This window comes from Lepus europaeus, chromosome 12 (assembly GCF_033115175.1).
Source record: "Lepus europaeus isolate LE1 chromosome 12, mLepTim1.pri, whole genome shotgun sequence".
Lineage (NCBI taxonomy): Eukaryota > Metazoa > Chordata > Mammalia > Lagomorpha > Leporidae > Lepus > Lepus europaeus.
Window position 1 is genome coordinate 104340200 of NC_084838.1, and position 17301 is coordinate 104357500.

Here is a 17301-nt window from a genome sequence, read left to right on the forward strand (position 1 = left end):
GACAGCAGGAAGCTGGCTTAGAAGCACACAATCGAATGGAAAGCAGCACTCTGCTATGGGATGTGGGCATTCTAAGTGGAAGATAACCTGCGGCGCCATAATGCCAGTCCTCAGTTTTCTTGCCAACAATGCAAACAGTAGGGCCGGTGCTGTGGCGCAGTAGGTTAGCCCTCTGCATCCCATCTGGGTGCTGGTTCTTGTCCCCGCTATCTACTTCCAACCCAGCTCTCTGCCATGGACTGGGAAAGCAGTAGAAGATGGGCCAAGTGCTTGGGCCCCTGCACACACGGGGGAGATCCGCAAGAAGCTCCTGGCCCCCGGCTTCGGTTCGGACCAGCTCAGCCTTCTGTAGACATTTGGGCATTGATCAGAGGATGGAAGGCCATGCTGTCTCTCCCGCTCACTGTCTGTAACTCTACAGTTCTCGAAGAAAAAAAAAAAAGTGCAAAATGTATAGTACAACTAAGAAGGTACTGTTCAATGTGACCACAAGAGTTCAATTCCTTAGGCACGTGTGCTACGTGTACTGTTTTCCTGGACTAGGATTTGTGTGGGTCCTCCACAGGGCTGAGTTCCAGACAGCGTTGTCCTACCTGCTGCCTCGCCCATTTCTGCAGAAATGCCCCGGGAGATTGTGCGCGGAAGTGAAAGCCGAGTGTTCCTTGCTGGGAACCTGGTGTTTCTGGGTCCCGGCGAAGTGGACGGGCAGGGTCTGGTGGATCCTTGACAAATGTGGGAACGGAGCCTGAGATTCAGTTGGCACTATGTGCAGACTGCGCCATTCCTCCATTCCCATGGGCCTCAACTGTAGAGACTGCTCTTGTATTGCAACAATCGGCTCTGGAGAACAGGAGAGCCTCCCTCTTGAGGGCAGGGGCCCTACTCTAGTCACCCCTTGCTTTTGTCTCCACAGCGTCTCGAGTGCTGGCACCCGGCATGACTCTGCATCCCGGCACCTCCACGTTTCCCCTGATACCGCCACCCTGTCCCTACACCACTCTCGGCCCAGCAACCCAGACGCCCTGGGGGCAGCCACCCCCATGCCTCCTGAATGCAGTGTTCCCACCAGGCAGCCAGCTCGTGCTACCTGCTGCTTTGCCAAGGATGCCCATGGTGGCAGGAGATGGTGGCTCCGGCCCAAGTGAGGCTGGGAACTTCAGTGTCATCAGCCCAGCTGCAGCTGACGGGAGGCCAGTGCAGCCCCCGCACTCTGAGCCTGTGCTCTTCAACCAGGCCCCTCTCAACTGGAGTGCCATGGGGGGTCTCTGTGAGGCAACACAGCATCCTACCACCCTGCTTCTGCCAGGCTCTTCAGTGCAGAAGCTGGTACAGCCTGTGCCAACCACTGTGCACATGCAGGCTGGCCAGGGGGGCTAATGCCCAGACCTCCATCCTGTGGGTCCTCCACCACCAGCCACCCAGCCTGCCCCCGTGATGTTGTTTCCAGTACACCCTGGACCAGAGCCTCCTGGCGGGGACCCGCAGTGTGGCACCGCCACTTCCCAGGCCAAGGCCTCACTCAAGGCCTCCCGCAACCCCACAAGCGTCTATATGAACTTCCGGCGCTGGCAGCGTTACAAGGCCCTGGCGCAGAGGCACTGTCCACAAAGCCCTGATGCTGAAGCTCTGTCCTGCTTCCTCATGTGAGTGCTCTGCTCTGGGAGGCCCATGGGCTGGTAAGGTCAGGCTGCCTAGGGTTCTGGAAGGAAGCGCTTGAGGCAAGGAGAAGCCTGTGAGAAGCTTGGTTCCCAGCAGGGTGTGTCTTGTGCAACCCTGACAGTTTCAGGGGCTTCGCTCACTGGATCTGCCCCCTCCTCTGAGTGACAACACTTCCAGAACCTCCATGGTCACATTTCCAGAACACTCAAGCTCAGGGAGGACCCTGGGATCACGAAAGCCACGCTTTGGAAGTGCGCATCAGTCGCCACGGCAACCCCTGCCCACGGCCTGTCACACACACACACACACACACACACAGGTCACAGCTCAGAGATTTCATGAGCTGGGTGATCAGAAGGGTAGGCACCCAGGAAGACTTTTCCCCAGCCCACCGGCACTCTGCTGCGGATGTGCAGAAGGACCGCAAGGTGGTCGGGGACACACACGTGTGTGCTGGGGCTGCATCACTTGGGGCTGTCCTGGTCAGTCACACACATACCCATCTCAGGGCCCTCATGCAGCAGGGCATGACGTTCCCCCCACAGGGCACAGCAGAGAGCGTCCACAGGTTTAAGTTCATGTACACAGCAGATGCCAGGGGATGTGCTCTGCCTGATAAAAGGAGAAAAATAGCTCCTGCAATCATCGTGAGGAGCAGGTCTTGGGGAAGAGGGAGAGAAACAAAGCGAATGTCCTGTGAACAGGGTCTGAGTGGATCCTCAGCCTTAGACGCCAGCCCCTGGGCTGCTGTGCAGGTGAGAGAGAGAACTTCCTCATTGCCACAGTCACCTCTCTTCCCCAGGCAGCACTGCGGGTGTACTCCGCGTGCACCACTTTAGACACAGCCCACCTTGCGTGACATGAGGAAGGTGTTCCTGCCACTCCATGCCTGTGGCCCTACAGTGCTTGCGAATGAAAGGGATCCACGTTTGGGGACCCAATCATCCCAGCCCCCTGTCAGCATCCTCTTAGGAGCACAATTGCCATCCGTCCACTCCACCATCCGGGATCTCCCCGTCTCCCTGAACCCTGGGCCCTGGGTCTGTCCCTGGAGGAACCAGGGAGGGCAGAAAATCTGCAGGGGCCCCAGGCACCTGTGAGTCCAAGCATCTAGTGTGCTAGAAAGTCTCAGAAACCCGAGGTTGTGACCTTGCCCCTACAACCTGACTCAATGCTCAGCACTAGGGCCCAGGGACTTGAGTCTTAGCCCAGGCACAAGTCATTCTGTGCAGTGTCTCAGTAGCCTTGGGCGGCCCTGCACAGTCCCTCGCCCCAGCTGACTGTGAGCCACAGATGTCCATGTCTCGCATCTGGCGTCTGGAAATCTGAGCACAAGGCACAGCAGGATTGAGATCCCAGTGACGCACGTTCCCACGCATGGGACTCCATCTGCGAGGGTCCTGAGGTGCTAGACACACAGAGCTGTGAAGTTCCTCCCTCTACACAAACTACAAGGCAGCTGTGGAGCTCTACGAACATCACGTCACATAACCCATCGCATCCAAACCAACTCAGCAGTGCCTTGAAACTGAGCGGTTCCAAAGAAGTATTTGGGTGATACAAGCATTCAGTCAGTAATGCACGACTGAAACTGAGGCCTCAAGGGCAGGCGCGAGCAGACCATGCAGCCCGTGGTGCTGAGGCCCCATGTGTGGGTGGGAATCCTGGGGACCCTGCACCAGAGGAGGACATGGCAGGGACAGAGGGGAGGGCAGTCTGGAGCAGAGCAGAGCTGTGCACCCTCAGCTAGGGGGCAGGGAGGCCTGGCCTCCTGATATGCTGATCCTGCTGAATTACAGCCCCGTGCTGCGGACTCTGGCCCAGAGGAAGCCCACCATGCCGCTGGAGGAGGGCCTGCGGTTTGCCATGCGGGAATGGCAACACAAGAGCAACTGGGACCGCGCGATCTTCTATGAGATGGCAGAAAAGTGAGTCGGGGGCCTTGAGCGTGGATCTGCGAGTTCGGGGAGGGTGCATACGGGGCTAGGCCTGATGCCTTGGGCCTGTCAACAGGGACACTAAGAGGACACCTGTTCCGATACAACCCCTGCCTGGGCCCTGCTCTCCCCAGGAAGTTTCCACCACCAGCTAGATTCTGAAGAGTTCTCTGTGTCCCATCCACACAAGTTCCTTCCCCACCTAGCTGGCTGCTCACCCAATCTTGATATTCGACCTGGAGGTTGCACGCCCTGCACAGTTAGTTCCCTGGCCTGGTGGGCTGCACTTGTCAGCACACACACACTTACAGGAGGCCAGTTCTGTTTCTGCCCTTCCAGGAAGGTCCCGCGACTACCTGCACGTCTGGGTCCTCTGCATATCCCCCCAAGATCCCCGGCCTCACCTGTATCGGCAACTCACACTCTCTTGCTGTTGAAGTTCAAAGTGCCACACCCAGCAGAGTCCACTGTGCGTCCTCTGACCCACGGAACTGTGCCCATGTGACAAGCTCCCCTGGCCATGTTCCTTCTGCCTCATGCCCTGGAGCTGGCAGATATTGAGCAAAGCGTTCTCAAATGCCGTTGCAGAGTGTTCTACAGAATGGAGCTCGGTCCCAGGGAACTGCAGGCTCACCGTGGGGCCCCCACTCTGTCTCTCAGGCATCCCATCCAATAGACCATGAACCAACACTCAGCTCTCAGAGGACATCCCTCTCAGCTAGGCTTACCCACACTCCTGCTTCTCCCTGAACCTCACCCCTGGTCTTCATGCCAGAACTCACACCCAGCCTAGTCCCTGAACCTCGTCTGTGTCTCAGAGTCCTCTGGCAGGAATCACGTGCTGACCGGCTTCTGGCACCACACCTGATGTGCATCTGCATAGGGAATGGCAAGGCTGCAGGGAACCACCTTGCTCACATGCACCTGCCATGGGGCAGAGAGCCCTCATCACAGGCCCTTTGAGTGCAGGGGGAGTGAGATGTTCCCAGAACGTTTGTCCTGCTGGCAGAGCCCAAGGTTCACACGTCTCTGCCATCATTTGCTGGCTGCTGGGCTCAGAGCCTCAGACCCTCCTAAGTAGGTTGTGTCCCTTCTTTCCCAGATTCATGGAGTTTGAGGAAGAGGAGATGCAGACTCAGAAGCGGACATGGATGCAGGGGAAACTGTGCAAGCTACCCCCAGGCCCACTGCCGCTGGTTCCACAAGGGCCCCCAGCCACAGTGGCGGTCCAGCAGCCAGGTAAAGCTTCCCCCTTCACCACACAACCCATGAAGAAGGCAACGGGGACCAAATGCCTCCATAACCACCCCCGTGGGAAGTTTCTCTCCAGAGCAACGTGTTTGCTCTTTCCTGCAGAAGGTACCACAGCTTGCCCAGGTTCCTAATGCTTTGCACATGATCTGGATATTTCTGTGGTCATTGGGACTGCCACTCACCCCTCACCTCTCCAAGCACCCAATACAGTCTTCCCATGGCCTGAGGCATGAGCAAGAGAACACAGAGCGTTGGTGGCTGGCTGAGCGGTTCTCCAGCTCCCATGTCCTCTCATGGCGCCAGGGTCAGGGCGCACTGCCCCAGCCTGCTAGCTTGTGTCTCCAACAACTGACCTTCCTAATGGGGGCCATGGAAGGCCCAAAGCCCTGACCTCACACTGTATACTGCATCCACAGGGTGTGGCCCCAGGAATGCCAGCTCCAAGGCCCTGCCTGCCTGTACGCTGCCACAAAGATACTGGCAGCCTCAGGGCAAGGTGCCCAAGGGGATGCCCACTGAGACTGTGATGGAGGACGTGGACATCAAGGATACACCAATGCGGCCTGATGGACCCACTGAAGAGGACAGCTTCTGGAGTCCTAGGGAGGAGGGGGACTATCCAGACCCAGAACTGCTGAGCTACGTGGAGAAGCTCATCTCTCAGGAGGACTTCATTGATGAGGTGGGCTGTGAAATTCTGAGGTTTGTACGTGCTTGGGGATGAACATGACTCGCCCTCCGAACGCACTCAGGTGACTCAGTTACTACCGTCTGTGTGTGTGTGTTGGGTGTGTGTGTGTTTCGTGCATGTTTGGGTGTGCAGCTGGTTTTCCTATCATCTATAGTACCAAACGTGGATGCTGCAAGGGTATGCACTGCTTTCTGCTTCTCCTTGCAGCCCCTTGGTTTTCAGATGCTTCCTGTGCAGCAGAGATCTCTTTCTTCCTTTTCAGGTGGAGGCCATCATTAAGCCCCGATTCCTGGAAGAACTGCTTTCCCCAGAGCCACAGCTGGATCTCGTGGCCCTATTGATGGAGCTGGAGCAGGAGGAAGGGCTGACCTCTTGCCAGGTGAAGGAGGGAGGGACGTCGAGCGAGTAAGGCAGGAGTGCAGGGACAGCAGGCGGGCGCGGCACGTGGGGCAGCAGGGAAACCATGGGAGCAGGCCCAGCGGATCCATGTGGGCAAGGTGGGACAGCAGGTATCTAAGCGATCGAGCTACAAGTAGGTAGACTGTGGGAAGGAGGGACCCATTAGTGCAGGCGCAGGGAAACTGTCTAGAGCTACCCTCCCTGGGATGTGTATTTTCTGGCAATTGATTCAGGCAGGCTGCAGGTGCAGACACGTGAGTTGGGCACAGGGACAGGGGAGGGTGCGGCGCTCTAGGGTGAGCAAGGGCAGCACAGCCAACTTTCCCTCTGTGAAACCAGCCCAGGGACTCTGCCCTTCCTGCTGCCTCCTGAATGCCCTGCGCTGCACCCGCCAATGCCCTGGCACCTGCTGCAGAGTCACTCACTCAGTGCCTTTTTCCTCCTGTAGGTGGTGCAGAAGGCATTTTGGCCTGTGACTGGGAATGGGGTTGCGCGGGTCACCCCCAGTCAGGCTGCACCTATTCGGCACCCCAGTCCTGAATCCACAGCCTGCCCAGGTGCAGACAGGCATGACCAAGGCCCACAAAGACGCGTCAGTTCTGAGACCTGCCAACAAAGGGCATCGTCTCAGGAACCGCGGAGACACGTGGTCCCACCCAAGAACCTCTCCAGACCTACCACTGCTGCTTCCTTCTCGGGGCATCGGGAGTGCCTTTCACTAGGGACCACTAGGCCCACTTCTATCCCACCAAGAAACAAGCCTGCCCCAAGAGGGCCAAAGGCTGCTTGGGGATTCACAGTCGAATCCTCTACTGATGGCACCAGACCAGCAGTGGGCACGGCCATGGAAAAGGATGAGGAGCTGCCCAGCCTGGACTTCTTCCTCAATTCCCAGCGTCACCTGCTGCCTCTGGGTCTTGACCAGAGAGAGCCCTGCTGAGGCCCAATCTTGCCTAGGACCACAGCAGCTCCAGAGAGTTCCCGAGTCCCTCCGCTACCAGGGAAGAGGCCAGACTTGTGCTGCCAGCACCACGGCCAAGTCGAAGAAGCGAGGTTTGCGGGGAAGCCCAGGCCCTGCCCCAAAGAAGACCTGCTCAGGGCCTGGACGCAGAGCCACTGAGGGGCAGGCCCTGGCTCTGGGGTTTGTGGCACAAGCCCAGGCTCAGAAGAGAACCCACGGCCCCTTGGTCACCAGGAAGAGGAAGAAGCAGCATCGAGGCCAGGAGGGCAGGCGGGCTCTCGGGAGCCGGCCCATACGTGCAGCCTGAAGGATACGGGCCCTCCCTGTGTCCTGTAATCCAAAGCGCAAAGACATTCACTCATCCAGTGTTGCACTTGCTCCTAAGACTGGGGGGCTGGTGGCCTGGGGTGGAGGGGTGTGGGAGGGAAGGGTGGGACAGCCAGATGCCAGGGACCTCTTGGGTGGGGTGGGTAGGTGTGCCTTTGGGGCATTATTTATTTGAATAAAGGAAGTTCCATTGAGAATGCTCTAGGGGCTGCTGCTCTCTGTCATGGCAGCAGTCGGGTGATGGTTCTGAGGAAGGAGGGCCTGCCTGGAAGCCGCTGCTGGTGCGTGTACAGGTGACTCGCCTGGGGCACACAAGCATCCGAAGCAGTCGAGTTAGAAGAATGTGGGGACCGGGGATCTGGTGCTAAGAGTGTGTGCATTTGGGGCTGTGGAGAGCAACCACAAGGCAGACTTGGAACCATGTGAACGTGGCTTCTCTACGCATCTGCTCATTGTAGTCCATACTTAAAAACCTCTATAGTGCTCCCTACTCCTCAGTCCCATAGAGCAATTGTGTGCCGGCTGACTGTGGGACGCAGGCAACACTGTGGTGGTAGACAACCAAGAAAAGGTTCCTGAACTTCCCTGAACAGCAGCATCCTAGATGCAGTTTTCAATCCCTTAGTGTGGGAACCAGGCCCTCCATTTCTGCACCGACTTCTGAACCCCCACTGCGTATCGACACACGGGTTCACTAAACAATACATAAAGAGCCCTCATCCACCCTTCAAGAATCTCGGGATACCTCCAGAACCTCGGGCGCTCTGGAGTCTCACAGAAACTTCAATGCAGGCTTTTCCTCGCAGAGTTTGATTCTCAGAAAAAAACTCCTTAATCAAGCGTACACTTCAGCACAGTCCCCTCTCCTGACATTCCTCCTGCCATCCAGCCCCTCCCACTCTGGCATACTCCCCACACCACAGCTGTCGCTTGTCCCCCTACAGCCACCAACAGCTGGCAAAAAAAAAAAAAAAGAATTTGTAATGCTTACATTACACATCCCAAATGTGTGTAAACACACATTTACACAAACATATATCTCTCTCTCTCACACACACACATACACACACAAAGCAGGCCATTCAAAATGTTCATGAAACATGTACTAAAAATAAGTAGTGAATGTAGTTCAATATCGGAAGCAAAATGAAATTTTCATTCCAATTTCCATCAACTTGTTGAAATACCTTCAGGATTTAGCAATGGTCTCCTACTCTGATGGATGTCTACTTGCCCACCGAGTTCAAACAAACTAGGTTCTCTGCTTGTCACAGGGTAGTGTACACCAAAACCTATAACTACGGTCTCTAAGTTTCATTGGTTCATAGGACCACTTAGAAGACTTTGGAAACTAGCCCTCAGTGTGAGGCATAACATGAATATATGGCCTTTTACATCCTGACAAGACAAATCATCTCAATGTCGAGTTCTTTTACTGTCAGCTGCCCTTCCTTCTGTGCTGGAGGCCACAGGACAGGAAGCCAAAGAGCTCATTCTCCCTAAGAGCCTACTTAGGATCCCCACACATGAACACTGCTCTGCCAGCAAGGCAGCTCATTGCACTGACCTTTGCCCATGAGCAGCAGTGACTCTTCTTGCTTGGGACAGGGCACAAAAGGCAAAAAGTCTTCTCGGATGAGACATCCACACGTGCAGATTCCTGTGTGTCTTCTACTGCCTGGTGGCAATATGGTAGACCTTGCTTGAATCAAGATTGAGATTTACTGCGTAGCCTAAATATGTAGTTTAATTTTTCTTTTTTTTTATTTTGAGGATTTTGTTGATTTCTTTGAGAGGTAGAGATACAGACAGAGGAAGAGACAGAGAAAGAGCTCTCCCATCTGCTACTTCACCCTCTGGATGATGTTGTTCCTACTTGGGACGGGAGATCTTTGTCTCTATGTCTCTATCACTCGGCCTTTCATGGAAATAAACCTTTACGAAAGACAGTCCCACAAAAAGCACCAATTAAGACAAAACACAAGACATGCACAGGCCCTGGATTCATGAAGTCACCTAGCAACATGCCAATACAAGACCTTGATCATCACATACGTACAACCACTGTGTAATCCTCCTAGGCCCAAAACGTCAATGGAACTTGATGTTCCCAAACTGGTCCACAAATCCCACTGTACACCTATACCAATGTGCGCTTGCTGGAGCTGCTCTAACACATGAGTAGCAACTTACACACCAGACATAATCCAAAATGCTTTAGTGTACTTCTGATGCATCCAACGGACGCTCACCTACCTCTTTGACCCATTTTGGCATAAATCTGGCATCCGTTGCCAACGCATGCTCACAAGACAGCATGCTCTATCATCAGTCTAGGGGTAGTGAAAGCTTACAAATGAAACTCAGTGGCTGACACCACTGACACACGACTGTAACCCAAACTCACATGTTAGCATTTGGCTTATGTTCACAGCATTTGAAACTCAAGCAGGATGCACTGAGGGATGTACTTAGGGACTGGATTCAGTTTCAAGGACAGGAGCTACATCTTTGCGGACCTGGACAGGGATTCCCAACCCTGAGGAAACTTTAACAACCTCGGCCTTAGTCAAAGAGAACGACAGCACAGCTTTTAGGGTCCCCCTGTGGTCTTACTTCTCCTTAATGTTTGTTCCGGCATCAACACAAGGCGGGGAGCCATGGCCATGACACGGAGCAGCTTCCTGGGTGTAAACGCTTCTGCCAAAGGGGTCTGGCCATGGATGCAACGGAGCCGTACAGGACAGTGAGGGGCTGCCTCCAAAACAGATAAAGGAGGACAGCACACTCGAGAGGGAACTATGACACAGAGCAGGGACACGAACGGTTCAGGGCAGCTACGGGCATCCACCACTCCCCTGTATCTATTAGTGGCCCTGGACCCCGCCATGACAGCCCTGGCCTTGGGTGAACACCTCAGCCACACACCTGTGCGTCACTGGGCTACTAGGACTCAGAGGGGAGCAAGTGCTTCAGAATGAGAATTGGACATTTGGCTCATTGTGAGATACACGGCTGTTCTATCTCCTGGAGATTCCTGGGCTCTAGGTCAGCCCAGGAAGATTTATGTTACGACAGGGCAAGAAAAAGTCCTTTGCCTCCCTGCCCCTGACATGTACTACCTTCCACTAAGGACAGACATCCAGTATTCTAGCATGGCTACTGCAAAGTTAGTAGCATCCAATAGGCCTATGGTGTTTTTTCTTTCCAACCACTGTACTTGGTCGTGCAGCCACACTGATCGTTCGTTCACTCTTTTGACCTCAAGTCCTCTTGGTAAGAAGTAGACAAGGGGAAAGAGCGGCAAGATGGCGGAATAGGAAGGGAGCACACTGATAGTCTGGGAAGACACAGGTTAATAAGGGTGGAGATACTGCAGGTTCAAGGAAGAGTAGGGGAAGAAATAGCAGAGGAAACTCTTCCAGAACTAGTGATTCACAGTGGACCTGCGTGGAGAGTGTGGGAGCCCAAGTTGGGGACACCAGTGGCAGAATCAACACACCAGCACTGGAACACGAGGTGAGCTGAACCTCAATAGCCTGAGACACCAGTGGCAAAACGGAAAGAGGAGACTAGGGGGAATGAAGCTTGAAACCCCATTGGGAAAATTTCACCAGGCTAACTAGAAGAGAGAGAGGAAAAAAAATGTGACCGATACGAGTTTCTCTCTCTCTGCTCACCTCTCAAAAGCGAGCAAGACAAAGAGCAGGCGCCATTTTGGACATACGTCATAAGCAGGGCGACCTCAGGTCTGCACCAGCCCTGAGCCTAGCAGAAAAAGCTGACTCTGGCGTGGGTGAAATAACAGGAGAATGGGAACTAACTTGGCAACCCAGTGGGAGACTGCAGGAGAATTGGAGCCCACACTGAGGGCAGCAGAGATTCCCTGTGTGGTCCTTGAGAAAGAGCTTCCGATCTCTGGCTCCTGTGGGTATATCATTCGCCTGCTAACTACCTCCAATTCCATTCAGATGTGTGGAATTACTTCCCTTTTGAATCAAAAAGAAAAAAATGAAAGAAAGAGAGATTTACCATGCCTAACCTGGGAGTGTCACCTTTGGCGCACCCTCAACCCTGAGGAACCAAACAGAGCTCTCAGGCCACACTCATCTCAAGCCTCTAAGGCTCCATCAAAAGCAGACAGTCCACTTATCCTAGAGCCGTAGTATAACAAGAAAAAACACCACAGTGAAGAAGCCAAATATGTCCAACATGCCAAACAACAAATGCAAAAACTGAGGTATCAAGAACAAGGAAGACACTATGACGCCCCCAAATGAAAAAGACACCACAATTCAAGATTATGAAGATGATGAGGTACAAGAAATGCAAGAAGTGGATCTCAAAAAATTGATAAGAACATTAAGAAGTTCTCAAAAACAAATTCTTGAACTACGGAAATCCTTAATGGACAAGATAGAAAATCTCTCTCGTGTAAATGAAATATTAAGGAGGAATCAAAATGAAATGAAACAACTAGTAGAACAAGAAACTGTGATAGTGACGAGAAATCATTATGAAATGAAGAATTCAATAGATCAAATGACAAACACATTAGAGAGCCTTAAAAACAGAATGGGCGGGCCGGCGCTGCGGCTCACTGGGCTAATCCTCCTCCTTGCGGCGCCGGCACACCGGGTTCTAGTCCCGATCGGGGCACCGATCCTGTCCCGGTTGCCCTTCTTCCAGGCCAGCTCTCTGCTGTGGCCAGGGAGTGCAGTGGAGGATGGCCCAAGTCCTTGGGCCCTGCACCCCATGGGAGAACAGGAGAAGCACCTGGCTCCTGCCATCGGATCAGCGCGGTGCGCCGGCCACAGCGCGCCTACCGCGACGGCCATTGGAGGGTGAACCAACGGCAAAGGGAAGACCTTTCTCTCTGTCTCTCTCTCACTGTCCACTCTGCCTGTCAAAAAAAAAAAAAAACAGAATGGGCGAAGCAGAAGAGAGAATATCGGACTTAGAAGACAGAGAACAGGAAAGGAAACAGGCAAACCAAAGAAAAGAAGAGGAAATTAGAAATCTAAAAAATATTGTCAGGAATCTACAGGATACTATTAAAAAACCTAACATTCAGGTTCTAGGAGTTCCTGAAGGCATGGAGAGGGAGAAAGGATTAGAAGGTCTTTTTAGTGAGACTCTAGCAGAAAATTTCCCAGGTTTGGAGAAGGACAGAGGCATCTTAATACAAGAAGCTTATAGAACCCCTAATAAATTTAACCAAAAGAGATCCTCACCATGACACATTGTAATCAAACTCACCACAGTGAAACAGAAAGAAAAGATTCTAAAATGTGCAAGAGAGAAACGTCAGATTACTCTCAGGGGATCTCCAATTAGACTCACAGCAGACTTCTCATCAGAAACCCTGCAAGCTAGAAGGGAATGGCGAGATATAGCCCAGGTACTAAGAGAGAAAAACTGCCAGCCCAGAATATTATATCCTGCAAAGCTCTCGTTTGTGAATGAAGGTGAAATAAAGACTTTTCATAGCAAACAGAAATTGAAAGAATTTGTTGCCACTCGTCCTGCCCTGCAAAAGATGCTTAAAGATGTGTTACACACAGAAACACAGAAACATGGTCATCAATAGGAAAGAAGGTAAAGGAAGGAAACCTCACAGCAAAAGATCACAGGAAGCTCAATTTGTCTTTGACATAGAATTAAAATCTGATTCTCTGTTAAAGCAATATGTTAAAGTAATCTACTATGTTCTCTTGATGTCTATTAATTTCTTTCTTTTTTTGACAGGCAGAGTGGACAGTGAGAGAGAACGACAAAGGTCTTCCTTTTCCCTTTGGTTCACCCTCCCATGGCCGCCGTGGTTGGCGCGCTGCGACTGGCGCAGCGCGCTGATCCAATGGCAGGAGCCAGGTGCTTCTCCTGGTCTCCCATGGGGTGCAGAGCCCAAGCACTTGGGCCATCTTCCACTGCACTCCCTGGCCACAGCAGAGGGCTGGCCTGGAAGAGGGGCAACAGGGACTAGAACCCGGTGTGCCGGCGCCGCAAGGCAGAGGATTAGCCTAGTGAGCCGCGGTGCCGGCTAATGATCTGTTAAATTCTAATTGTTCAAAAACAGCTGAATTTTTTTTAAGAGCTATGGGTTATTTAAATATGTGCTTATTTTCAAAGATTTGAATAATCACCTTGTAACAATGATCAAATTTGGTCTATGTTATGTTATGATTTTAAGGAATCTTATTTCAACCAGATATTTTGGATTTTGAGCCTTCTGGGTGTTCTTGACAGGCATTCAAAAACTCAAAGTTCCAAACAATCTGGACTCTAAAATTTCCAGTAAATCTTGGACTTTGGTTTTTCCAGTTTGGGCCCAACTGAAAAAAATCGAAGGACCTATGTCTCTCATCTTATAGAGACACCAACTAATCACGCTATTTGGATAATATTAGTAGTACTGTCAAGATGTGACATGGTACTACATTTTAAGTTTCTATAATGGAAAATGCTATTAATACAAATGTTTGAGAATTAAAAAGTCTAATGATCTAGTGTTACTAGACATGTTAGTTATCTTAATGAGAAAGCCCCAGAGGCCTAAAGGGTTAAATACTTGTAAAATCCTGCAGGTGCTTTCAAAAATACTGTGAAGTTAGCAAGTGCCTCTTGTTGGTTGATGAGTTTATAATTTTAAACATGGCAACTTAAAGTCTTTTGTCATCCACAGTTATATATGATTTGCTGCTCATAAAACTAAAGCATTGTTGGTTCTGTGTTTAGCTGTCCTCTTATAGGCTCCTATGGACTTTTTCCAGCCACTTCTATTGGATTCAGTACTTTGGGACGGCTCTGTAAACAGATGAAGCCAATAATGTATTAACAGTACCAACTGAGAGAAAGTATGGTTAACTGAGGTTACTAAAAACAAAAAGCAATTCAAATCAATTGGCAATCGACAAAAAGAGTTAAAGATTTTAAAAGCTATTATTAAAATTGCTATATTGGTCTATTATGTTATGTTATATGTGTGTACATACATACAGTATGTCCACATGGGAAAATGTTTTTTTTTTTGACAGACTGAGTGGATAGTGAGAGAGAGACACAGAGAGAAAGTCTTCCTTTTTGTCATTGGTTCACCCTCCAATGGCCGCTGCGGCAGGCGCATCTCACTGATCTGAAGCCAGGAGCCAGGTGCTTCTACTGGTCTCTACGTGGGAAAATTTTATTAAGAATTTTATTTTAATTGGCTTATAGATAAGATTGTCCATAAATTTAAGCTGCTAAAATTAATCAAAGATACATTTTAATTCGTGTGACCTGAATCTCTGCATCATATGTTTTATACTTGTTGGTAGAAAGAAACTAAAATCATTTTATATGGTTGTGCTTAAGTTACTGGTTAAACAAACTACACCACGTTAGATATTTAAGAGGTGTTTTCAAATACATGATTCTTAAAATTTATAGAAGGCATTGGACCTTTTGGTCAATGTTTTCTTACGTTGTTATCTAATGGTTGAAACGGTTTGCTAAGTATTCATGTAATATTGCTATTGTGAGCAAGCGATCTAGGACTTGCTCCCTCATTTCTCTATTCTAAGCCCAACTTGTTCTTTCATTTCTCTATTCTCTTCAAGGTAGGAAACTAATTCTATGATGAAGGAATCTGTAGGACGCACAATTTAATCTTTAGACCTTATAAAAGAAATGACTAACATTTTTCTGTAATAGCATAGCCAAAATAAGAGCTTAAATAATAATCTCATGGCTAGATTTACTTCACCATCAGCAAAGTAAACAGTAAGTAGAAAAAACCTCCCTTCCAGACCAAAGGGAAAGAAAGTTTTTAAGTGAGAATATAATTTTCCTCATGGGCATTGTCTACCTTAGAAAAACTACTACAGAACATGCCTGTGACTATAGACTTGTAGTTCAGGCCACCGAAGATTAGAGATGGGACTTGGCCACTCCCTTGACTTGCATCCTCTGGTCTGCGTTAACAAAAACCAGGAGGAAAAAAAAGCTAGGCATCAGAAGCAATGGGTGGGAGGCCTGTTAACGGCTGATCTGTACAGTGCTCTGCCCTCAAGGAGACCCAACAGGCCAGTCGACTGCAGTGGCTTTCAATGTGGTAAGCCTGGGCTTCAGCAGCAGAAGTCAACTTGTGAAGAGCCCTGGCAGCTCTGCCAAGAGTTGGATCACTGGAAATGGACCTGCCCTGGACTCGAAGGATGCCCAGGTCAGAGCCACAGATCTTATTGGCTCTAAGCTGAAAAGCTCTTCACTCAGCCCAGCTTCCAAAGTGACCACTGCAGCTGAGGGGATGGCCACGTAGGGCCAGCAACATTGAAGGCAGAACTGTAAATTTCTTGTTAGAGATGCCACCTGCCTTTACCTATCCAGCTCTCCTCCCAGGCCAGCTAAGTAAAGAAAGTCAACAGAGTGCCTTCCCCTAGGAGGTTCACGCCTCCCTTAGGTTGTACCCCATGTGAAGAAACAGATAGGTCTGGGCCTCTTAACTTACAAGGCCTAAAGCCCACTAGATTATTATCAAGCCCCTTCTGTCAGGTTCTATTTGCCTCTCAATCAGAAAACTTAATTGTAGCTTAGACAGCACCTTTCTTAGCTCCTCTAATAATGACTCTGTCCTTTGTTCTAGACCCTGTCCAGTGCACTTGGGCCTCATTCCTTCGTAATCATAACCTCTAATCTACCTCCAGTGGCTCTACTCTCAACCTTTGGGTATTGATGGTCCTCTTCCCCACTGAATGCTGCATAATTGTTCAGACCTGGTTAATGCCACTCTTAGGATCATTGGTTACTATCCTCACTCTGTCTTTTATGACCTTGTCTAAATATGATCAGAGTCGGCAAACTTGGAAGGCTTCCATAGCCTTGGTAACTCATGACGAGAGCCTAGGGTGGTTACTGGCGCCATAAACTAGAGTGTCAATTTGCTGGGTCAACAACAGGAGTCACTGTGCACTTGCTCCTCATGTGGGATCTCTGTCCTTAATGTGCTGTACATTTTGATTTAATGCTATAACTAGTACACAAACAGTATGTTTCACTTTGTGTTTCTATGTGGGTGCAAACTATTGAAATCTTTACTTAATATATACTAAATTGATCTTCTGTATATAAAGAGAGTTGAAAATGAATCTTGATGTGAATCCAAGGGGAGAGGGAGCGGGAGAGGGGAGGGTTGCGGGTGGGAGGGAACTTATGGGAGGGGGAAGCCATTGTAATCCATAACCTGTACATTGGAAATTTATATTCATTAAATAAAAGTCTAAAAAAAATTAAAAAAAGGAATTAGACAAGGATAACAGCCTACTAGATTAAAATGTGCACGCTGAGTTTTCAGATCCCTAGTTTTCAGGTTCCCTAGGGCATGTAAACATCACAGAAATAATAAAAAGCACGTTGCAATCCACGCAGCGTGGTTCTATTCCAAACAACCTCTTTTACCGGACGGTGTTTCTATTGGATCCATTTGGACACCCACTTATTTTGGGTGCCACCATTCTTTTCATAAGCGGACAGGCAGATCCAGCGCTCCCAAAATCTCATTCAGGTCCCAGTACCTTCAAAATCCAGGTGCAGGTGAGGCCAAAGCTGGGAACTCGAACTTGGAACTCAATCCAGAATGGTCGCTTGTGTGCAAGGACTGGACGACTTGAGCCATCAACTTGCCGCCCACGGTGCACGACAGCAGGGAGCTGGAAGGGAGATGGAGTGGGTACTGGACCCAGATACTCGGCTATAGGATAGGAATGCCTGAACTGCTAGATAAATGCCTGACCCCAGGTACTTGACTTTGTATGCATTATGCAGTCTTAGTTTTAGAGATATCTACTGTATAGGACAAGGAGAGTAACCTAAGAAATACACTCACATATCAAAATATTCTTATCCAGAAAGTAAATGAAAGCTTTGTGAACTGACAAATACTGTCTATATGCATTGGGTTACAAATGTCTGCATCTACACCGCAACGATCACTCTGGAAAAAGGCAATGGGTGTCCAGTACGGCTTGCTGTGACAACCACACATCCCTGTACATTCCATTCAAGATTTCAAGTATCCAAAGTTTTTGTATGCTACAATAGGA

At 50.2% G+C, this 17301-nt stretch overlaps 1 protein-coding gene across 1 annotated transcript; it reads left to right on the top strand.

The window, feature by feature from the left end:
- Positions 1–1434: 1434 nt before the first annotated feature.
- On the top strand, positions 1435–7208 carry LOC133771094 (NUT family member 2G-like). The gene is made up of 7 exons (XM_062206813.1): positions 1435–1643; positions 3459–3587; positions 4699–4835; positions 5267–5532; positions 5804–5905; positions 6389–6854; positions 6898–7208. Exons 1-7 carry the CDS (start codon positions 1435–1437, stop codon positions 7206–7208), a joined length of 1620 nt encoding a protein of 539 aa, XP_062062797.1.
- Positions 7209–17301: the final 10093 nt, after the last annotated feature.